The 22,954-nt window shown below is 58.7% G+C and overlaps 1 protein-coding gene and 1 long non-coding RNA gene across 5 annotated transcripts in view; one reads left to right on the top strand and one right to left on the bottom strand.

Annotated features, from left to right (window-relative positions):
* Nucleotides 1-11,778: 11,778 nt before the first annotated feature.
* LOC118528936 (uncharacterized) lies at nt 11,779-16,448 on the bottom strand. The gene is made up of 2 exons (XR_004913861.2): nt 15,336-16,448; nt 11,779-15,147 (listed from the first exon to the last, which is right to left on the bottom strand). It is a non-coding gene; the product is annotated as an uncharacterized LOC118528936 (long non-coding RNA).
* PXDN (peroxidasin) overlaps nt 16,324-22,954 on the top strand; it is a 78,702-nt gene continuing 72,071 nt past the window's right edge. For 2 of the 4 annotated variants that reach the window (XM_036081596.2, XM_078055889.1), the window contains exon 1: nt 17,762-18,063. In XM_036081596.2, the coding sequence (XP_035937489.1) occupies nt 17,864-18,063 (200 nt within the window). In that variant the 5' untranslated portion in view covers nt 17,762-17,863. Of the gene's footprint in view, nt 16,380-17,732; nt 18,064-22,954 lie in introns of those variants that run through there. The other 2 variants (XM_036081597.2, XM_036081599.2) reach the window with 2 other exon arrangements.

Here is a 22,954-nt window from a genome sequence, read left to right as displayed (position 1 = left end):
CCCGGGGTCTGCGTCTTCACTTGAGTCTGGAAGCGCTGTGTGGGCCTCGGCGAGTGTCTCGCCCCGAAGCCGGGGGCTTTAGCCGCCCTGTCAGTCGGGGTGCGCGCCCCCTCCTCGAAGGCGCGGCGGCAGTGATTTCTCAAACCCACCGCGGGAGTTTGGGGAGGCTCCCTGTCCCTCGCTTGTGTGGAAAGTCACTCTGCCACATTTGCTCGTGTGAGGACACGTCACGTCCAACGGCAGGTGTCTCCCCAGAACGGGGACGTTCTCCGACACGACCAAACGTGGTAGGACATCCTCCTAACTTGCGGGTGTATCCAGATGCTCCAGCTGAGCCCGTAATGTCCTTTACAGCTTTGCCCCTGTCTGATATCCTGGAGGACCCCAGGCTGCTCTCGGCGCTCACGCCCCTGGTCCCTCACTCCTGGGCAGCCCCTGGGCCTTCCTTCCTCGGTCTCCCGGGGGCAGGAACGTGTGTGAAGTGTCCAGGGCGGTTGGTTTGCAGACCCTGCCTAGGTTGGCTGAGTCTGATGGCCACGTCCTGGGGGTTCAGGTGCCCTGAGCGATGCCATGTCCCTTCCTGCAGCTCACTTCCAAGGGCCCACGTGGTCACTCGCCAATGATTGCCCCTGGGTGCCTCATCATCCATTGTTTCTTCCAAACTATCGGCAAGGACCACCCATAAAGCTTAAATTACCCTTCAAATATGATGTATCAATGAATTACCCACTTTACCTTCGTCTATTTGAGTAAAAGTCACCCTTTAAAATTCCAGAAACACTATTGTATGGTGACTAACATAACATAATAAAATTAAAAAATAAAAAATAATAAAAAATAAATAAATAAATAAATAAATAAATAAATAAAATTCCAGAAACACCCTCTTATGATAGACACAACCCCCAAAATATAACGTTTGAGGAAGAGGCCCAGTAATCTTTGTTAAATCCAAAGTGTATCCCCACAGGGGTCCTCTACCTCCCCAAGACTGAGGGCCACCTGAGCACCCAGCCGGCTGGTGCTGTCTGAGATCATAGAGGTAACAGCTTGGCCAGCCTCATCACAGGGACTGAGGAGAGGGAGGGGCGCCCTCCCTCAGCCCGCAAGTGGCAGGCCGCAGGTGCCAGCTCTGTCGAAGGCCCCGCCTTTAGGACCAAATGGAGTTACGGCAGAAGGTGGTGGGTCAACGAGACGCTGTCAGTAACTTAAGTCTGTCAACCTGATTACTGAAAAGCTGTTTTCGTCTGAGGGGCAACATGGCTGGAGTTCTTACAAACATTCTGGAAAGCAGTTTAGCCATCATGTCAAAGACCTTATAAAATTCAAATTTTGACCCAGTAATTCCATAAGTCTATCGTAAAATACCATATACTAAAAACAATTGTAAATGCACGGAAATAAATAAAAATAACCCAAAAGTTCTATTTTGAAGGAACGCTTTAACAATTGATGATAAGTGTACTTTTTAGGGTACCGCACAGTGGTTAAACATTAGTTAAGAGGCTCGTGAATAAGATGTTTGTGATGCCGTAAGTGAATGGTACAGAGAGCAGAAGTATAAACAACTCAGGAACAGCGAGGTCGGATCAGCTTGCCTCCCCCCTGCCCGGCCCCCGCAGTGGGGGCCGGCCACGCGGGTCTGCCACGGTAGCCCTGGGGAGCAGCACCCGTGGGCTGGGGCAGGAAGCCAGCCTCAGCCAGTGAGGGGAGGGGAGGATCTGGGAAGCCGGAGTGAAAGCCAGTGCTCTGGGCTCAGGGTCAGGACGGGAGAGGCTGCACAGAGTAGAGACAAGGGTCCTGGGAGGACCGCTGGTTCTCTGGTTCCTTTGTCTACAACTATCCTACTGAACGTGGTCGCCGTAGAAATACCAAAACATTTTTAAATAAATAAATAAAAAGCCTGAGTCTAGTGAGGATTCTAGAAGGTTCTAGAGATCTCCCAGGTGCCTGCGTCATGCACTCAGCCCCGTGGGTATCAAAAGCAGAGAGGACAGAGAAAAGACAGCAGAGGGGCAGGGCAGGGGAGAGGGTTGGAGGGGCAGGTGCCGCAGGCCAGGCCCCTGGGGACCCCCCCCAGGAAGCCCCATCCGGAGCCCAGACACCTGTTGCGTCACCTCCTGGACGCCCCGCTCTCAGGAGGGTGAGGCTGCCCATTGCCCACCCACTCCCTCCCCTCCGGCCCTGCCAGAGCCCCAGGAGCCCCCAGCCCCCAGCCCAGCAGAAACTGGGCTTCCCTCAGCTCCGGCCACGCAGCATCCGGACTGTTCCCGCTCAAGGAAGACTCCGGAACAGTCCGGGTCCCTCCCTCCCTCCTCACCTCCAGTCAGTGTCCACACAGCAGAGTGATGCACACATGGGAGAGCCACGGGCTCAGCAGCAATATTTAAAATACATGTTAAGGAAAAAAATCAAACTTCTATATTTTGTCTTTATATTTCAATCACCGTAACACCCCAAAAAGTTATTGGTCACTAGACAGACTCCAAACAAAGTAGAAAAACAGCATAAACGTAAACATGAAGCCCACAGTAAATGCAGATGGACTAGACTCTGCAAAATGACAGAACAGACATGTCCCTGCTCCCCGCCCACCTGTCCCACATCTAGAGCCGTGTCCTGGGATGTGGCTTCCAAGGCGGCCCCAAGAGGACCTGACGGGCGCCGGCTGGAGTCGGGGAGCACCCTGGGATCCGGTCCCAGCACATTCCTCTCTGCTCTCTGACCCCGTCTGTCCTTCAGAGTCCCCCGCTCTACCCGTGGCGTTCTTCCTGTGCTATTATATCCTTTACGTTGCCTCAACGTCATGTTCCGAGCAAGACAACCTGACAATCAACAGGGAGGGGCGTTGCAGGGGAGGAGACGCCGGCCTCGCTCGGCCTCCTGGGCTCTGGGCCACGTCAGCTGCCTGGGCAGATGAAAAAGGGGAAAGCATCACGTTTACTAGTGTAAGTGAGCCCCGGGAGCCTCACTGAGGAGATGAGGCCCAGGGCAGTGGGGAGGCCTGAGCGTCCTTGCCCCGCGTTTGCTGACCAGCGCGGCCTCGGGAAATGTGTCCTGCGGGGACGTCCAGCCAGGGCCGCTGGCCACGACTGCCCCGGGGGCTCTGCGCGGGGAGACAAGGATGCGCCTTTCCGCAGCAACGCGTGGGCTCCGCTCCCTGAGGGGCTGCACCTGCCGCAGGGGGAGGTCAGAGGCCCTCCTGAAGCCCCGTCCCCAGATTTCTCCCGCGTTAAATACTCAGGATGCCCAAGGGCCATGTTTTGCGGTAACATATTCTGAAGCCCAAACAGGTGTGTGGGGGTGGGGGTGGGTGTGGGTGTGTGTGTGGGGTGTGGGGTGTGTTTTGGGGGTGTGTGGGTATGTGGATGTGTGTGGGGTGGGTGTGTGTGGGGGGTGTTGGGTGTGGGGGGGTGTTGGGTGTGTTTTGGGGGGTGTTGGGTGTGGGGGGGTGTTGGGTGTGTTTTGGGGGTGTTGGGTGTGTTGTGGGGGGTGTTGGGTGTGGGGGGTGTTGGGTGTGGGGGGGGCTGTTGGGTGTGTTTTGGGGGATGTTGGGTGTGGGGGGTGTTGGGTGTGTGGGGGGCTGTTGGGTGTGTGGGGGGGTTGGGTGTGTTTTGGGGGGTGTTGGGTGTGTTTTGGGGGGTGTTGGGTGTGTTTTGGGGGTGTTGGGTGTGTTTTGGGGGCTGTTGGGTGTGTTTTGGGGGTGTTGGGTGTGTTTTGGGGGGTGTTGGGTGTGGGGGGTGTTGGGTGTGTGGGGGGTGTTGGGTGTGTTTTGGGGGGTGTTGGGTGTGGGGGGTGTTGGGTGTGTGGGGGGCTGTTGGGTGTGTTTTGGGGGGTGTTGGGTGTGTTTTGGGGGGTGTTGGGTGTGGGGGGCTGTTGGGTGTGTTTTGGGGGGTGTTGGGTGTGGGGGGTGTTGGGTGTGTGGGGGGTGTTGGGTGTGTTTTGGGGGGTGTTGGGTGTGGGGGGTGTTGGGTGTGTGGGGGGCTGTTGGGTGTGTTTTGGGGGGTGTTGGGTGTGTTTTGGGGGGTGTTGGGTGTGGGGGGCTGTTGGGTGTGTTTTGGGGGGTGTTGGGTGTGTTTTGGGGGGTGTTGGGTGTGTGGGGGGCTGTTGGGTGTGTTTTGGGGGGTGTTGGGTGTGGGGGGTGTTGGGTGTGTGGGGGGCTGTTGGGTGTGTTTTGGGGGGTGTTGGGTGTGTTTTGGGGGGTGTTGGGTGTGTGGGGGGCTGTTGGGTGTGTTTTGGGGGGTGTTGGGTGTGGGGGGTGTTGGGTGTGTGGGGGGCTGTTGGGTGTGTAGCACGGTAAGGACAGAGATTAACAGAAAAGGGAAGGGAGAGCCGGCAGATGGCTCACGCAACAGGAGTTGGCCTTCGAGCAGGAGAGAGGAGCGGCATTAGGTCATCACGGCCATCTGTGATTCCGTGGTGCAGCAACGGTTCTCAGGGCCTGGGTGCAGTGCTGACCTGTGACCCGATGCGGCAGAACGTCCTGCCCACGTCAGCTTCGATTCCCGGGGAAGGCGAGCCGCTCCCCAGCAGCCCCGCCCCAGCAGACTGACCTCACCCCTGCTCTCGCCCTCGGCCCCTAGACCAGAAATAAGGGACAATGGCGCTGTGACCAGTGGCAGGGGCACCCCCCCGGTGCCCTTTAGCACAAGCAGCTGACAAAACCCTGAAATCGAGACCCGTGCTGAGATCAAGAGTCAGACGCCTAACCCACTGAGGTGCCCCTGGGTCATATTTAAAGACGTATTTATCATTCCCAAATTTTGATAGAGCAGACCTCCATTCGATCCTCCATTCAGTCCTGATGCATGCAAGTTTACTTTTCTGGAAACATCCATTTCTGGTAAATATATGTCCACCGTTTTAGGGATAATTGAAAACACGGGAATAGGAAGGAAGATTACAGAAGGGTCAACAAAGGTCAAAGGAGGGCAGGTGTGTATTTTCCATCCCACAGGGGAGGAGCACCTGTCTCGGGGGAGGGACGGGGGTCATGGAGCCCAGGTTGGGACAGGGCAGTGGGAGTTCAGTCCTTGGTTAGAATGCCACACCCTCGGAAGGACATCTTGGAGCAAAGCTCCTAGTGACAGTCGTGTGGAATGCCACAGACACCCTCCATGTCTCGTGGGGCTTTATCTGTTTCCGTCTGCTGGCCGTTGAAAATACAAGGTCTTCCAGCTTCCCATCTTATTTTTCCATATAACATTCTCCAAATTCATTAAGTTGTATGAGGGTGGTTTGGAAACATGTCCCTGAGAATAGGACACATGGACAAAAGGATCTGTATGAGGCCGCCACCGCGTCCCACGAGAGAGACACCGAGGGCTGGGACACCTGCCACGTTTCCCCGTGTATTGATATCAGTGGGTTACACTGTCCATTAGAAATTACTACGGAATAAATGCTGTGTCCCCTGAAATTCTTATGTTGAAAACCTCACCCTGTGTGGTAGTGTCAGGAGATGGGGCCTTTGGGGGGGGGTCCTAGGTCACGGGCATGGAGCCCCCGTGACAGGGTTAATGCCATGTATGGGTTCCCTCTGGAGGAGGGGACAGCTGACCATCTGCAGACCAGGACTCGGGTTCTCTGCAGACTGCATCCGCCAGAGTGCTGACCTCAGACTCGCAGCCACAGACCTGTGAGACGTGCATCCGTGCTCTTCAAGCCCCAGTCCGTGGCTGCCGGGGCCCCCACTGACTACCACCGACACACGCCAAAGTAAACACGGCGGACTTCTTCTCTGCACAGTGGCCCTTGGCCGGAGCTTTTGAGAGTCAACAGGGATTCCGCAGACAGAGCATCCGTAAGGAAAGTACTCAGAGTTCCCGGAAGACTCGTCTTAAAATATGCCCAGGTCCTGTGCCGTCGTAAGGAACGCGCCCTTTTCATTGGTCTGTGGACAGCACACCAACTCCCTGTGAGCCATAGCGCTCCGATACACCATTTCGTAACTGATTTTTGGTTTGAGTTGGGGCGTGAGAAGAGATTTGGGGTAAGTAACAGGCCAGTTGAAAATTTTCTTCCATTAGATAGAAGTATGTTCCCACTCGAGGGAGCACCAAAGGCCCTGAAGAAGGTGCTAGATCAGCAACAGAAGGATCTAAAAAACAAGAGTCTGGTTTTCACTACCTCAGAGCTACACCTTCTGGAACCAGCTTCCACGGTTGGCCTTCCCTCTTCCCCTGAGCAGCTCAGCCTGCAGCCCGTGGTTTCACCTCGCCCTAGCGCCTGTGCGGGACCCAGCGCCCCGCACACTCTCACCTGGAGCCCTGGAGCCATTCATTCACTGCTTGTGAGTCACGTGGTATCAGTCGCTATGCTGACAAAAACATTTCCCAAGGATAATCCAACTCACCTTTAATTCCCAAATACTCTGAAATGCTTTGGGCTTCTCAGATGCAAAGTGTGGTCACATTTTTATATTCCTGCAGAATAAAGGGACACCCTGCTCACTTTCCAGATCTACAACGGCCTCCTCAAGTGATCTGAATCTTGATCTGTCTCTCTCTGAAAAAGGAAATGGCCCCCTTTCTTAGCCCCACCTGAGGCTGTGTCACCTCCAGTCTCTGGTCCTCTGCCAGACGGGTGTCCTCCACACTCTTGTCCTTCCTGCGCCTCATCTTCCTGGTTCAAAACTAGGTTCCTGGGCCCTGGTAAGCTTTTCCCAAGACCTGGCTGCTCATAGAATGAGCTCTGTAAGTCAGGGTGTGCCTGGAAGAGTTCAGAGTGGTACAGATTGTTGAAAAACACAATTCAACCTAGTAAATTTGAAGATAATTTGCTTTATGAAGGGATTCGTGAATCGGGCAGCATCCCGTCTAGCAAGTAGAGGGGAGCTTGGAGGACTTGTACAAAATGGAAGGTTTTTACCGGAAGGAGGGCGGGCAAGGAAGTTACCGGCAAAAGTGAAGAAAGGATTGTTTCAGGCAAGGTCACCTTCCCTTTGGGGGAAGGGCAGGGGGCTTCGTCTTCCGTTGGGGGCTGAAGAAGGCCCGGGGGACAGAGGCCTCCTTGGTGCTGATCAGAAAGTGGCTGACCCACCAGGTAAGACTCACATTTTCGGGGGAGGTTGGAACGGCAGTCAGGTCAGGTATGAAGGCCCAGTTTGGTGACTTGGCTTAAGTAACACCATGTGGGGGCCTGTGGGTTTCTTTTTCACGGGACCAGTGGGAGAGTGTGCTGAATTCCTCGCTTGCCGGCCATGGTGACGAGCAGCATAGCCTTGGAGGACAAACACGGAGCACTGAGACCACAGGCCTGGGTTCATTTACAACTTGGTTTGGCACAACAGAAAATCCCAGTTGAAGAGACCGGCGGCCAGGCCAGCTATGTTTCATGAACCCGTCCTGGGGTGCGGTTTATTCCGTGCCTTCATTCTGGGCGGTGTGGGAGACCACAATATGCCCTCCCAAAGAGGCCTCTTTAGCACAAGGATTCTTTTGCTCTGAATATTTTGAGAGGCAGGCGGAGGAGAAGCTCTAAAGACAGAGGCTACAGTTCCCTTTTGTGGGGGACTTGACGCTGGTTTGTCAGGGGGCCTCCCTCTCTGAGCTGGCAGGGAAGGACGATTGTAAATCGCGGGAGCTTCTTCTCGGTGGAGAATTCCTGGGGTGTCCCCTGTGTGCAGGTAAGGTATACGTGTGACTTCTGTCCCTCGTTTTTCTCCTGGTACAGGGGGTCCAGCCTAGAACATGGAAGGGCAGAGGGAGGGTCATTTTTCTCCCCTATTCTGGGGACAGGCTACGTCCTGGAACCCTGAAGTCTTCAGGGTGAGTAGTCACTCCGAAGGTGAGCCTAGGAGACCACTACTTACGGAGACTCCCTGGTCCTGCCGGGAGCAACGACCCTCTGGCTGCTCTGAGAGCCCGGTGAGATGCGCTCAGACAGGCCGGTCACACTCAGACCTAGCTCAGATCTCTTCGCACACACTGACCTCGCTTCCACTTTCAGGCCCTCTGGGGCCCTCTCCATGGCTGCCCTCCCTCAGGTGCTCCCCATCCACAGCTCATGGTGCTTCCCACACTTGTCATTCCTTCTGGAACCTTCCTCAGGTGACCGGGAAGGGAGGGGTACAGTGCATTCCACTCGGGCCAGAGCTGCCTCGTTTGGAGCACAAGCACGTGATCCAGCCCTGGTCTCCGAGCCGAAGGCCAACATAAGACCTGGGAAGCCTTGCGTAACCGTGCGTCCCTAAATAAGGATTCCTACAGAGCACAGAGGTACGATTGCTGGGATACTAACTTTCTGACGCTGTCAGACAAAGTGCCACAGACTGGAGAGGTTAAAACCACAGGATGTGTTCTCTCCCAATTCAGGAGGTTGGAAGTCTGAGATCCAGATCTACGCCCCCCGGGGAAGGTCGTTCCTGCCTCTTCCAGCTTCTGGCAGCTCCTGGTGGTCCTGGGCATCTCCGCCCCTCCGCCCTCCAAGTCCATCTTCACGCAGTGTGTTGCCTCTTCTCATTAGGATGACAGTCATCACCTGTCGGGGCCACCCCAGCGATCTCATCTCACCTGGACCATCTGCAAAGATCCTGCTTCCTGGGAGGTCACACACACAGCTCCCAGAGATGGGACTTCAGCCTATCCTTCAGGGCACAAGATACAACATGATGAAGTAGAATGCCCATCCCTAATATGTACGAGGTCATCCTGTGGAGTGGGGTCAAGAGCTGAAATTTATCACTCCTGCAGCTTATGAAGCTCAAAATCGGCTAGTGATTTTGAAGGAATGCCTGATAATTAAAAGGATCTAGAAGCGGCGTGAATCAAGATTGAGCTTTGTAACAAGAACGGGCTAGACTCTGGCTGAGCCCTGACATGCCCAGACCCGAGGGTGGGGCGGCAGCAAGTACTGGTTGGCTTGCCCCTGTGAGCCATGAGAAGTCAGGCTCTCGAGTGCCCACGTGCTCTGTGCCCGTGGACCCTTTACCAAACAGTTACGCCCCCCCCCATCAGCCTTGCTCGGGCCTGGGTCCCCAAGACTCCTGCCCTGCCTAGGTGCACTTCCAGGGAGAAAAGGCCACAGATGAAGGAATGTGCCAGCCCGAGTCCACGCCCAGCTCCATGTTCTGAGAATCCTGGAATCAATCCCCTTCCCAGAGGAAGGGCCGTGCATGCACTCCCGGGCTGAGGGGCTGTGACAGGTGCGGCCCGCGTGCTGAGGCCTAGATGACGGGCTGGGAGGGAGCTTCTGTGAGCCCGGCCGTGCTAGAGTCTCCGTGTGTGCACTTGCTCTGGGCTGGACAGAGCGAGGGGCAGGACTCCTGCAGGCTTGTCCCAGACCCTTCCACTGCTCCTAGGTTCAGGCATTCACTAGGCCTCGACACCTAGAAAACGGTCACATCACAGTTATGGTTTGTCACCGGGAAAGGACACATTAAAATCAGCAGGGGGGAAAGGGGCAGGAGGGAGAGCGGCCGGGGCACCTCTCAGTGGGGCCAGCTGCCCCCCAGAAGCCTGAGGACCAGCTCTGCCCAACACACCACCAGGGCGCGGAGTGTTCCCAGACCTGGACCGTCCCCGCGGCTGCTGTGACAAAGTACCCCAAGCAACAGAAAGTCTTCTCTGCCAGTTCCGGAGGACAGAAGTTCAAGAGCGAGGTGTGGGCAGGGTCGCGCTCCTGCTGAAAGCTCCTGACGTAGGCCCTCCCTGCCCCTTCCGGCTCGCGGGGTTGCACGCAGTCCCTGGGTCCTCTGGTGTAGGGTGCCCCGTGCCCACCTCCGCTCCGTCACCACAGGGCCCTTCTCTGGGACCGTGTCCCCATCACTCCCCTGTTCTTGTGAGAACACGGGGGCCCACCTGCTCTCCTCCGACTTCAGCCACGTCTGCAGCAGTTCTATTCCCAAATAAGGTCACATCCCCAGGTGCTGGAGGTAGGACGTCCACATGTCTTCTCGGGGGACACGGTTCAACGCACACCAGGCGGCCAGGAGAACACCTGTCCGGGGAAGCTCCCCGAGCTCACTGAAGACTCCAGGGTCTGGCCACAACATTGGTGTCATTTGCAAACACCGGTGGGATGCCCTTGATGCTCTGGTTGCAGAAACACTGTTAAATAAGTCACTGTGGGAACCCGCAAGAGCCGAACTGAGAAATTAAAATGACACGAACCGTCAGTCCGAGATCTGGTTTCTCTAATGACAACGACAAGGAAAAGCAGCAGAAAAGCTTGAACTTTTGACCTATAGGGTGGGCATTAAGTCTGAAATTTGGGGGCCACGGAGGAAAGCCACATCTTGGCCAAGATGTGTATCCATGTCTTTGTTTCCATCAATTTCCATACAGTATTTCAGACAGTGTCCTCTCAAAACACAGTCGGTGTCGAATCCACATCGCTCCAAAGACGAAACCGTCAGAAAGGAAAACAGGACACGGCTGAGGCGTCTGGTTAATGCACGGAGACCTTCACACCCGTGACCTGTGTTTGCACGGTCCGCCTGCGAACTGGCCGTCCTGTGTCCTCAGCATGCCCGGGGTGAGCCCGCACCCCAGTGCCAGGCTGGCCAGTCCCGCCGGGGAGGGGAGGCCAGGCGGAGGGCATCAGCCTGCACTCGGTGACCCCACCAGACACGAGGGCTTCAGGAAGTGCCGGTCACCGTGCGCACGGTTCTCCTAGCCTGGCTTTGTTGCCTTGTGGTGTGGAGTGCGGTTTGGGTATGAAATCATGAAGTTTCCGTGTCATGACAACTCTGACCAAAGAAGGCCATGTCCTTCAGAGTGCTGAGAGCCCTCCCTGCCAATCGGGGCCATGCAAGTGACTCATCGGCTGGGAGCTCAGAAATGTGAACTCATTTCGCACACAGAGGCCTGAACTCCCTTTTCCAAAGCGAGCAGGTGTCCCTTCCCCTCAGCTGGGAAGCAAGCTTTACTCCTTAGAGAAGTCCAGGCTGGTGGAAAGGGGCGCGGGCCCCGCGACATGCACAGCCCGTGTCCTTTATGCCCGTTCTGGGCACGCGGTTCCATCCCAAGGACACGGACTCCGCGCTTCTGACAGCTTGGTTTGTCCAAAGTCGGGCCGCACGCGGCCCCCGTGTGATGTGCACAGACTTTCAAAGTCATGCTGAGTTGACAAGGGAGGATCCTGGGATTTTGTCATGAAACAAGCCCCTTCGCTCCTTGGCGGGACGGCGTGCACACCCACGCTGAGCTCCCGTCCGTGGCGCTGGGGCTGACATTCCTGGGCTGCTGGGTAATGTGAGGCTTGTTTACACTGACTGTGCACAGACTCTCGGAGATTAGGAAGTATTAGTCAGCCGGCTGCAGCCGGGGGCCCGCGAGCCCACAGCCCACGCTATTGTTCTGAAAGTGATTAATTTATTAGAAAGGATTATGGGGCATTTTTGGCAAGAGCTAATAATGATTTCACCTGGGTCAGCCGAGCGCATGCTCAGCATTGCACTGTGTGCCTCCGGCTGGGGGCAAGTGTGTTCGCCAAAATGGGAGGTGGAGACTCCTCAGTGCTCTGTCGGTCCCGCGTGAGGGCTGTGAGAGCCCCCCACACAGCTCGCAGAGACTGCCGGGTTTACGGAAAGCACGCACTCCTGCAGAGGCTTGGACTGCCCCATGCTTCTCGTGGCCTCAGTTCCCCTGAGCTGCCCCCCTGGCCCGGGAAAGGGGATGCCCTCCTCCCAGGGAGAAGTCAAGCGTCCTCTCTAGGAGCAACCCCACGACCTAGCCAGGAGGGTCCAGGAAAGGCTCGGTGAGCTTCAAACAAAGTGACTTTTTATCTAGTTGAAAACGCTGCATGTTGAGGAGCGAGTATTAAAACTCCTGGGGAGAGTCTGAATACATGTTTATTAAACCCAAAATCACAAAGTAAGCATGAAAAGCTCTATTTGAAGGATCCTTACGTGAGCTTTGTTCTCCACCCGGAAGGCGCCTTGCTTACCCACTTGCTCCACAGACCTTTCCCAGAGGCCTCGTGGGGGGTGTCGCCAGCCCAGCCCAGCTGTCCTCCCGGGCTGTCCTCCCGGCTGTCCTCCCCGGCTGTCCTCCCGACTGCCCTGCCTGACTGTCCTCCCCGGCTGCCCTGCCTGACTGTCCTGCCTGGCTGCCCTGCCCGGCTGTCCTCCCGACTGCCCTGCCCAACTGTCCTGCCCGGCTGTCCTCCCTGGCTGTCCTTCCCGGCTGTCCTTCCTGGCTGTCCTCCCCGGCTGTCCTGCCCCGGTGCCCTTCCCGGCTGCCCTCCCCGGCTGTCCTGCCCAGCTGCCCTCCCCGGCTGCTTTCCCCGGCTGCTTTCCCCAACTGTCCTCCCCAGCTGTCCTCCCCGGCTGCCCTGCCCGGCTGTCTTGCCGGGATGCCAGGATGTGGATGCCGGGGCGATGGGAAGCAGCATGGAGCCACGTGGGGAGGAGGGCGTGGTGCACCTGCCGGTGGGTGGGCGATGTGGGGTCCCCAGGGACAGGGCTGCGGACTGCACAGGGAAGAAACGAAAGTAGGCGGGCCCTTCTCTGGGAAAACGCCCCCACTCACCCTTCATCCAGCAAAGGCAGACCCGGCCTCTCTGGGAGCATCCGCAGCCGAGACAGGCAGAGTCAGAAGCTCTGCCCAACAAACCAACACGGTCTGTTTTCCCCAGGCCGGCAAGATGGGCTTCAGGTGCCAGAGAAGGCTGGGGGCGTTGGAGGGCCCCCCAAGGAGGGCGGTGGGCGCCAGGGTGCAGGGTGGCTTGTGCAGTGGAGGTGACGCAGGCCGTCTCCAGAGAGAAGGGACTGACTGTGATGTTGAGCTATGCACGTGTCATGTGACTCAGCTCCGCTTCTATCCCGGTGGCTCACGGAGAAGTCTGTGTTTGCCCCAAACTGTGGGTTTCTCAGGCAGGGGCCCTGCTCGCTGCGTGCACCCGGTGCTCACCAGCCTTCTCCAGGCCTCGAGCTCTGAAGGGAGAGTCACAGGGTCCACCTGCTGCGGCTGGGCGGATTACAGGTCTGGCCGGGGCGTGTTACCGCCCCTCCCCTGCCTTCCGAGGCCTGGGAGGGGTGGAGATGCGCAGGGGGTGGATCCTCACGCCCCTTGGTTCTTTTAGGGTCCCTTCGCCCACCTCAGAAAGCTTGGCTCAGTTCACCTCTCCTGGCTCAACCGTGCACGTGTGCGTGCGTGTCCTCCTGGAACCCGACCGACACGGGGGCCTGGGCAGACGCACCAGACGGTGTGTGTTGATGGGCTGGGCGGGCGCCCGCTGTTTGTGCCCAGGGCCCGTGGTCGTGGTCGGGAACAGCCTTACTCAGTTGGGACCCTGCTCCTGGACTTGCCCTCTGCTGCCAGACCCCGTCCTGCGGGCACAGGGAGAACCCCTGTGATCTGAGAAAACCACTGAATTCAAGTGTGTAGCTCGACTTACACAAAGACAGCAGAGCTGTACGGAATTTACGCAAACATTCCTCAGGGGGAGAAGCAACTGGAACACGACCCTCCGAAGAAAAAGGCTTTTTAAGATTTCTCTTTTCTTGACCACACTGGCAAGGTATGGGATGCCTGGGGCAGCTCTGGGGAGGGACAGGGAGACGGAGAGACAGAGGCATTACGTTCTAGAGTATCAGGTTCATGCGCGCCCGGGCTTCCCCGGTGGAGCCCAGCACCGTAGCCTTGCCTTCAAGCCCCTCGGCCACGCCGCTCACCTTTATTTTGTAAGCTACTCCTGCCTGGGAACTGCTGTGACCCAGCCTCCATGCCAAGTACCTTCCCTGCTGGAGTTCACGACCACTTACAAGGGACACAGGCCCTTCGATGTGACCACAGAACTTGACTCCATCTCTGCCCCGTTGCCTCTGACCCCAGAAACCTCCCCCTCGCTGGGAGCTCAGGATGTGACATTGTGTGGAAGAAGGTTGCTGTGGATACAATTAGCCACGTTAGGAAGTGATGGCGGGGAGGGCTCTAAGCCAGTGTGGTCCAAGAGGAAGAGGAAAGGACGCCGTGAGGGCAGACAGACACAGGGAGCACCAGCGGAGGACCACAGCAGAGGTGGGAGGGATGCGCCTACGTGGCCAGGAGCACCAGGGGCGCTGGAGAGAGGCCTGGGGCAGGTTCTGTCCTGGAGCCTCCAGGAGGCTCCCAGGCGGCTGATACCTTGCTGGAGGACTCCTGGCCTCCAGGACCGAGAGACCAGACTCCCGCTGCCCAGGTGCAGGTCTTCGGCGTGGCTGCAGTGGGCGGAGCCGGTGGGGGCTGGGCGGGCACCTGCCCCAGGCACACACAGGGGGAGGAATTCGCAGGAGGGGTGTGAAGGTTGTGGAGGGAGGCCTGAGCCTCAGGCACAGCCAGGTTCTGCAAGGGGCTGACTCATCGTCTGGGAATGGCCCCACGGCGGCCTTCCAGCCTTCCAGACTCAGGGCCCACCCAGACCCCGGGAAGCCTCCCGGGCAAGAAGGGGGTTCAGCCTGCTGCGTTCTTGTAGAGGACCCTGTGAAGGCAGCTCCTACATCTTTCATCCTCGCTGCCACCTGGCCTCCTGTCACAGATGGGGAAACTGAGACCCAGGGAGGAGAAGAGAGTGGCCAAGAGTGTGAGGCTGCCTGGTTCTGGTTCCAAATCCACGCTCTTTTCTGCACACATCCTTGAGGACTGCCCCGTCTGGCAGGGAGACAGGCAGGTACACAGATGACATCATTACCCCGGGAAGGGGCAGCAGGAAATACAAACTGCCAACTTTGGGGGGACCCTGCAGGCATGAAGGGTGAGAAGCACCCTGGGCTTGGGGCTTCTCACCAGAGCCAGATGGACAAGGGGGGCTCTCAGGAGTGGGGGCAGCGGACTGAGCAGGGGAGGAACTGCCCCCCTCAGCTCTGCAGCCTGAGGGCAAGGGCCAGCCCTGGCTCAGCTGGGGCCTTGGGCTGTGGCTATAGGGACGTCCAGGTGCCAGGCTCCAGGTGGCCCCAGGCAACTCTGCAGAGGATAAGGGGGGACTGGGGTGGGGTGCAGTGGCCCAGCGGAGGTCTCAGAGGGTTCCCAGCATTGTGGCAGCTCCCGCCAGGGCTTGGCACCATGTGAGTGCAGAGCCACCTCCCTCCCCCCCCATCCTCCCCCGATTAGCTACAAGTCCTCTGGCAAGGAGCTTCGATTCTCCAAGCGCTGGTGACTTCTTCATCTGCAGGTCGTTGCACACAGACCTCGCATTGTCTTCAGTCTCCAGGGTCACCCTGAGACTCTAGAAAGATCGCATTCACAGAAAACAGAGGGTTGAGGTTAGCACAGAATTTCTTCACCCCTTATCTTGGCTTCTTTGTATGAATACCAAAGCAACTAAAGGTTATCAATTAGCACAGAGATAGCAGGATTTGGGCCAGATAATAAGATTTGCAAAATCGCCATCAGAGGGAAATGGGGATAGCTCACCTGGGTCCTGGGCCACGCCGACCTTCTGTAGCTTTGAAGTCCTCGGACGTTCTGGGGCAAGTCAGGAGCCGGGGGTGTGAGGCTTCCCCGGGCCTCTAGAGGGCAGGAGCAGGAAATAATGAACTCAAGACGCGGGAAGTGCCCTCAGCCCAGCAGAAGAAGGAGCTTCAGGAGGGTGAATTCTTTCAGGCATGGATGCTGGTACCGGCCTCCCCCCACACCTCCTCCGCCAGCGCTCTGCAAACGGCTGTGTCAGCCAGGGGTCTCTGGAGAAACAGCACAATCGGAAGATGGAAGGAAGGAAGGAAGGAAGGAAGGAAGGAAGGAAGACGGATGGACAGATTGGTTTTAAGGAACCCGCTCCTGTGATTGTGGGGACTGGGGATTCCTCAATCTGTAAAGCAGGGGAGCAGACTAGAAACACAGGCAGGGGTCGAGGCTGCAGTTTTGAGGCAGAATTTCTTCGGGAACCCCCAGCTTTTACTCTTAAGACCTTAAACCGATTGGGTGAAGCCCACCCACATTGTGGCAGGTAATCTTCTTGACTTCACGTTAACAGATCCTAGCTGTCAACCAATGCTAATCTCATCTACAAAATCCCTGCAGCACCACACCTAGATTAGCGTCTGATCAAAGCACTGTGTGCACCCCCAGCCAGACGGACTCCTACAATTAACCCCACGGCTGGTGTGGACAGAGCTGCCTACCTGAGAAGAGAAGCTAACAAGTGTGTTAGAGGCCACACCTCCTGGGGTGGCCGGACGTTGAAGGTGTTTTGTGAAACATGGCCCTTGCCCACTTCAATCCGATGTCTGGACTGGGAAGGGGTGTGGCCACAGCTGTGACATATTCTCTGTCCCCTGCAGGGAGGATGGTCAGCAGACCCAGGAGGCAGGGTCCCCAGGAGGGAGTCTCGGTGGTGAGCCGGGGGCGGCGGGGAGGGACGGGACTGTCAATGGTTATGGAAAGCAAGGCTACAGAGAGCAGAATTTCTCCAGCCGTGATGAGCACCTGGAATTGGAATTCACAGCTCCATGAAGCGGGGTAAGGATGAGGGTGGGGACAACTTCCAGGGGGAAGTTACGGGAAAGTGGTTTGGAGGACCAAATTAGTGATTCAGGAGGAAAAATACATTTTCAGGGAGAGTCACATTTCACGTTTCTGACATGATAAGCTTAAAATTCTTGCAGGGCATTTAGGTGGGGACTTGTAGAAGTACGGGGAGCCCAGGAGTGCCCACTGGGGGACGTTTATGACTGCTTAGTATACAGCACCCTGGGATGGCTTGTGCTGGGTCCCTAGGTGACCAGGAATGTTGCTCCATGTGGTAGTGGGGACAGTGGCCTCGAGGACACACACACAAGCCTCCGGAAGGGCCTTGAGTCAGATCCCAGCTCAGCTGCCCCCAGATGGGGACCCTTGAAACTGTGTGCCCTGCAGGTATGTGCTCACCCATCCCCAGGAAGGTGCCTGGTCACTCACCAGTCTCACCTTGTACGCCCTCCGGCACCCCTGGGTCAGACCGCCACCAGCCCACACAGCGGACACATCACACACCAGGGCTGAGCTGGGCGCTGGCACTTGGGACGATCTCATCTGCCAAATGCAGGGACTGGGTTCTTGTGAGAATCAGTGGATAACATGTAGAGTGTTAGCACAAAATTGCAGACATGTATGTGTGTGACTCAGTGTCCCCACCTTTCCACAGCTCCTCCTGTGTCTGCTGGTGGTTCCACCCAAGTCCCACTTGGGGTGGGTGCAAGGGTTTCCTCTGGGTGTGACCTCCAGGCAGGGAGCTAAAGGGCACTGAGCGTCAGTCCACCTGTCTCAGCACTGAACCCAGGACTGGACATAAATGTCCTCTGTGTCCAGACAGTGCCCTGGGGCCAGCACTGGCTGAAAGCAGGTCGGGGGTGGGGGGCACAGGCAGGTGCCAGGCTGCTTGGCTTCAATCCTGCTGCAGCCTGTGTGTGTTCACAGAAAGAGGAGGGGGAGTTGATAGATTGAGAGAGAGGAAGAGAGAGGTAGAGTGCAGGAGAGAGAGAGGGAGAGAGAGAGAGGGAGAGGCCCCTTGGAACCGCGCCTGGAACAAAGTGAGCACGCTAAAAGCGCTTTTATAAAACAAAGACCAAAAAAAAAAAAAAAAACCACAAAAACCCCTTTGCACACATGTGGAAAGCGCAGCTAGGCGAGATGGCCGAGGCCCCCAGCTCCCAAGTGCAGACGTGGACTTGTCCCCGGGGGCCCCATCAACCCTCTGCACCAGTGAGCCTCCAGAGAGGGCTGCCGGGCGGCCCCTAAGCTGGGACCCGGGCGCAGCAGCTTGACGCCGGGCCTGAGGTCCCGCCCCGCCCCGGCCCTCCGGGAGGGTGCGGAGGGAGGAGCCGCGCGCATGTGCACAGCTGGCGCCCCCCGCCCCCAGCGCACAGCTGGGACGTGGGCCGTGCGGGCGGGCGCAGTCCGGAGCCCTCAGGGTCGCGCCGGGCCCTCCCGGTCCTCTTGCGTCCGAGCGTCGCGCGCCCAGGGCCATGGCCGTGCGCCCCGCGGGCCCCGCGCGTCGCTGCCTGCTGGCGCTCGTGCTCTGCTGCGGCTGGGGGGCGCTGGCCACTGTCGCCCCGAAGCCGGGCGCCGGCTGTCCGAGCCGCTGTCTGTGCTTCCGTACCACCGTGCGCTGCATGCATCTGCTGCTGGAGGCCGTGCCCGCCGTGGCGCCGCAGACCTCCATCCTGTGAGTGCGGGGGGCGCGGGGCCGGGGGGGGCTGGGGGGGGCCCGGACGGGGGACCAGAGGGCGTGGGCGGGGCTGTGGGTCTGGGGGCCGGGCAGTGGCCCTCCGGCCTTTGTCCGCCTTGGCCCGGGCGCGGAGGGCCGACCTGAGCGCGGGGCGCGCGGCCTCCGGAGCTTCCTTTGTTAGCAGCTTGGAATCCCCGGCTGGACGGGGAAGCTGTTGGGGCAGCCCGGGGGAGTCCCGCTCGCCGCCCCCGCCGGGCCCCATCCCTGTCCGTTCGCGGCCCCTCCGCGCCCAGTTCTCCCTGCTCCCGCCCTCTCCGTCCCCACCCTGCCCGAACGCGGTGTATCCCCCACCCCTCCTCCCAGTCCCCTTCCCCTCCTCCTCTCCGTCCCCTCCTCCGCGCCTCCCCCTCCCCGTTTCCCTCTCCTGTTGGTTTCCCTCCTCCGCGCCCCCTTCTCCCCTCTGCGGCCTCTCTCGGTACCCCTCCTGCCCTAGATTGGTGCGCCCCCGCGCCTCCCCCTCCTCCAGGACCGCAAGAGCCCCGTCCCCTCTTTGGGGGACATTCCCTCTCGGACCCTCAGAGACCCTTAGCGGCGCCCTTTCCCCTCATCCGCTGGGCGCCGACAGCCTCCTGCCCGGGTATCCCCGGCTCGAGGGGCGCGCGTTCCCGCGGACTTTTCCGGTGCCCCAGCGAGCGCGGCAGCCGTGGTGCGGGTCTGCGAGTTCCGGGGCAGCTGGGTGTAGACGGAGGACTCGGAGCGCGTTTCCGCCCCGGCGCGCCTCTCGCGGGGGTGCCACACTCGCTGCCACTTGGCGCTCAAGTGGGTACAAAGTGTCGCGCACTTGGCCTCTGCGCGGCGCAGACACCCGTGCCGACCTCGCCTCTGCCGGGAATGCCCCCTCCCCGGAGGCCGACCCCGAGCCTCGGCCGCAGCCCAGGCCTAGTGCGCCCCGAGTTGGCCGCAGGCCTCCAGGTTTCCGGATGCGTCCCTGATTAGAACCTCCCCAAATCTGTAAAGGCAGGCATGCCTTTTAGGCGCCGACCGCGTCCGCGTCCTACAGCTGCCCTCTGGATGCCAAAAATAGTTTCCACTTTTCTTGCCTGAGCCCGGCTCATTTCGGCACCGCCCAAGAGCCTGCAAACGTTGTAAAATCTTGAGTGAACTGTAGGAGGTGGGCGGACAGCGCTGGAACTTTGAACCCGAGCACCTGGCAGACCACCTCCCTCAGGGGCCGCTGACTGGGCAGGCAGCGTCTTGGGGGTCTTTGGCCGGGGTCATTCTCAGCAATGCTGTTCCTTCCAGAGAGAGAAATCGGTTTTCCTTCCAGAGGGTCTGTGTAGCCAACCAAGGCGGACATCCAAGAGGGCATCACGCTCTTAAGTAACGGACTCCAAGGCGGGCACAGCGAGGGTTGTCTGGATATGGATAATTTCGTTACGGAGTCGGTGTTAGAAAATTGGACCCTGAAGTCACTTTTCACACCTGGCCAGTACGGTGCTTTGCCACCAAATCTTAATTGCTTTTTAAAAAGAGCAGTATTTTAAAATATGAGGGTTGCAGAACAAAAATGGTGTCTTCCGGCTTACTGTGCATGGCGAAATTCCCCACAGAAACTTAAAGTGTTTCTAAAATAGCCAAGGAGAGTGACATCATAGTGAACACTCACAGGATTTCCAGAAAGCTTTCATTTGCATAAACTTTACCTTATATCTTCACGGATTTTGTAGTTTCAGAAATGTTCTGAAAGGACCATGCTTAGTCTCACGGCTTCTCTGAGGCCGGTGGGACGGATGCTCTGCTGACCAAGTCCCTTATAGAAGGAAGACGACTTGCACAGATTATTGGTGAAGTGAACACAAACCCATTTCACCACCCTGCAGACTCAGGTCCAGAAGACGGAGCCTGCCATTGGAGACCCTGGGACCAGGGTTGGGCTGACTCCTGCTGTGATAGGCTCCTGTGGGAGGACATTTTGCAGGTCACTGGGCCCTGGACTGAGGTCACAGGAGCAAGCTAGTAATGGCGAGGACCTAGGCTTTGGGAAACAGGGGACAGTCCAGATGAGAAGCCTCCGTGGGGGACGCCGGAGAGGAGGAGGAGGGTGTGTCTGAGGTGCCAGGCGGCTCTGTCCCTGGGGTCTGCTAGGTTAGAGTGGGTGCTTGGTAGGTGCAGTCACATGACAGGCTGCTCATGCAGAAATATTTAATTTTCCCCTGTGGCTTGTTTCCCAGCTCTCTGCTCTCATAAACCGGGATTTTTTTTTTTCTATTTTTAAATTATTTGGTAGAAATTGGGAACTTAAAAATACGAAGATAAAGACAGAACCTGACCCCCAAATTAGCTGGACCTTGTGACCCTGCATCAATCATCCCTTCGCTTTTAAGACCTCCCGCGTCGCCCCCCCACCCCCAAAAAAGATTGACGCAGAGCCACTGGGCCTCTGACACTTCCCACGGTATTCCGGGAGTGTGTTCACGCGGGGCGGAACCGGGTTGTTGAGCTTCAGAGTCTGTGGCCGCCCTGGGGTTCTGGTGTGTTTGGCCCCAGCTCGTGCCCACTGGCAGCATCTGCTGGGTGTTCTAGAATGAACTGCACCGGCCCCCTGAGGTCTGGAGCCTGGGGCTGTGGTGGGCGGGCCGTGGTGCCCCTCGGGCCTGCAGGCCGGCCGCTTTGCTGCCTTCCTGGGCTCCTTCCCCACCGGCTGCTCTTCTGTACACAGGCCTGTTCCAGTCTGGAATGTTCTAGTCTGTTAAGCACCGCAGTAGAAGCTTGTCACCGCGATAATTAAAAAGCGAGTCCTAAAACTGTGACATTTCTGCCCTTCTTGCCCTCCTCTGGGGTTCTGGCCTGGGGCTGGCGGGCCCTCTGCCCTCCCCAGCCTCCCCCAACCCCTTTCTTGCCCTGCAGCCTCCATTGTGAGGTCATGGGGATCTACTCCAAAACTGACATCCATCAGACAGCCAGGCCATGCCAGACCACTGTCCATGTGACAGGAAGCCCTGGGCGGGAGGCAGCCTGGGGACGTAGCCCAGCCGCAAAGTAGGCAGGGGGCTCTGCCCGCCAGACAGCTGCCCTGTTCTGCCGCCTCAGCTTCCTGATCACCTAGCGGGTTTGGGGATCTGTGCCTGGATGCAGCCCCACCCAGGGGTGTACGAGGCCTTGTGGAGCGCTGGAGAGCGCGGGTCTGCAGGCAGGATGAGGAGGAGCCGCTGGGGCGGGGCCCTGGGAGCAGCGAGGGGCGCCTGCACCACTGTGTGCTGGGGACCCCAGGACTCCCGCTTCATGGGGGGAGGGCACCCCAGGGCTCCCGCTTCATGGGGGCAGGGGACCCCAGGTCTCCCGCTTCATGGGGGGGCAGGGGACCCCATGGCTCCCGCTTCATGGGGGGAGGGGACCCCAGGGCTCCCGCTTCATGGGGGGAGGGGACCCCAGGGCTCCCGCTTCATGGGGGGAGGGGACCCCAGGCCTCCCGCTTCATGGGGGCAGGGGACCCCAGGGCTCCCGCTTCATGGGGGGAGGGGAACCCCAGGCCTCCCGCTTCATGGGGGGGCAGGGGACCCCAGGGCTCCCGCTTCATGGGGGGAGGGGAACCCCAGGGCTCCCGCTTCATGGGGGGACCCCAGGCCTTCCGCTTCATGGAGGGAGGGGAACCCCAGGGCTCCCACTTCATGGGGGTATCCCAGGGCTCCCACTTCATGGGGGGAGGGGACCCCAGGCCTCCGGCTTCGTGGGGGGAGGGGAATCCCAGGTCTCCCGCTTCATGGGGGGAGGGGAACCCCAGGGCTCCCACTTCATGGGGGTACCCCAGGGCTCCCACTTCATGGGGGGAGGGGACCCCAGGCCTCCGGCTTCATGGGGGGAGGGGAACCCCAGGGCTCCGGCTTCATGGGGGGAGGGGAACCCCAGGGCTCCCACTTCATGGGGGTACCCCAGGGCTCCCGCTTCATGGGGGGGACCCCAGGGCTCCTGCTTCATAGGCGACCCCAGGGCGCCCGCTTCATGCGGGGGACCCCAGGGCTCCTGCTTCATAGGCGACCCCAGGGCGCCCGCTTCATGCGGGGGAGGGGACCCCAGGGCTCCCACTTCATGTGGGGGAGGGGACCCTAGGGCTCCCGCTTCATGTGGGGGAGGGGACCCCAGGGTTCCCGCTTCAAGGGAGGAGGGGACCCCAGGGCTCCCGCTTCATGGGTGGAGACCCCAGGGCTCCCACTTCATGGGGGAACCCCAGCTTCCCGCAGGCCCCTCTGGGGATGGTGATGCCTAGCGGCCATCTTCTGTTCCTCTTACTTGGTCCCCCATCCCCTGGAGACGAGCCCCCCCGAGTCACCCGCCTCCCTGGCAGCTCCCCAGACCTGGCCATCAGGAGAGTCTCATTTCCCACCAACTTCCCTTTGCACAGGGATGAAGTCTCGCTCACAGGGGTTCAGCAGAAAGGTGTGCGAGGACTGGGAGGTGGGGGTGGGCCGTGGAGGGCCCTCCAGCTACTCTTCTCTCTGCAGGTCTCATAGGAAGCTCCTCACCCCTGACCCTGCCCTCTGGGGACGCCCTCAGCTCCTGGGGAGGCTGGCCTGAGGGCTACAAGGTCAGTCCATGTGGGTCCTCTGGGCTCTGCAGGGCCCCTGGGAGCAGTGTTTAAGTAGGAGCCTTTGGCTTACTTAAAACAAATTCCTAATTTTCCTTGTAAGTTCCTTGTTATGATGAAGTCAGAGTCTTTATTATCACAGCGCAAATGGATTTGACAAGTACTATAGGAATATTTTAAATGTAAGGTATTGGTAATCAGTCTTCACAAAACAGTGCCGGACCCACTCGGCCGACTGCCGCTCGGGCCCGTGCGCAGGGCAGCTGCTGGCCGTCACTTGCCGGGTGGCCGGTGAGCTGCGGTCAG

Source organism: Halichoerus grypus, chromosome 10 (genome assembly GCF_964656455.1).
Source record: "Halichoerus grypus chromosome 10, mHalGry1.hap1.1, whole genome shotgun sequence".
NCBI lineage: Eukaryota > Metazoa > Chordata > Mammalia > Carnivora > Phocidae > Halichoerus > Halichoerus grypus.
This window is presented reverse-complemented; position numbering and strand designations above follow the sequence as displayed.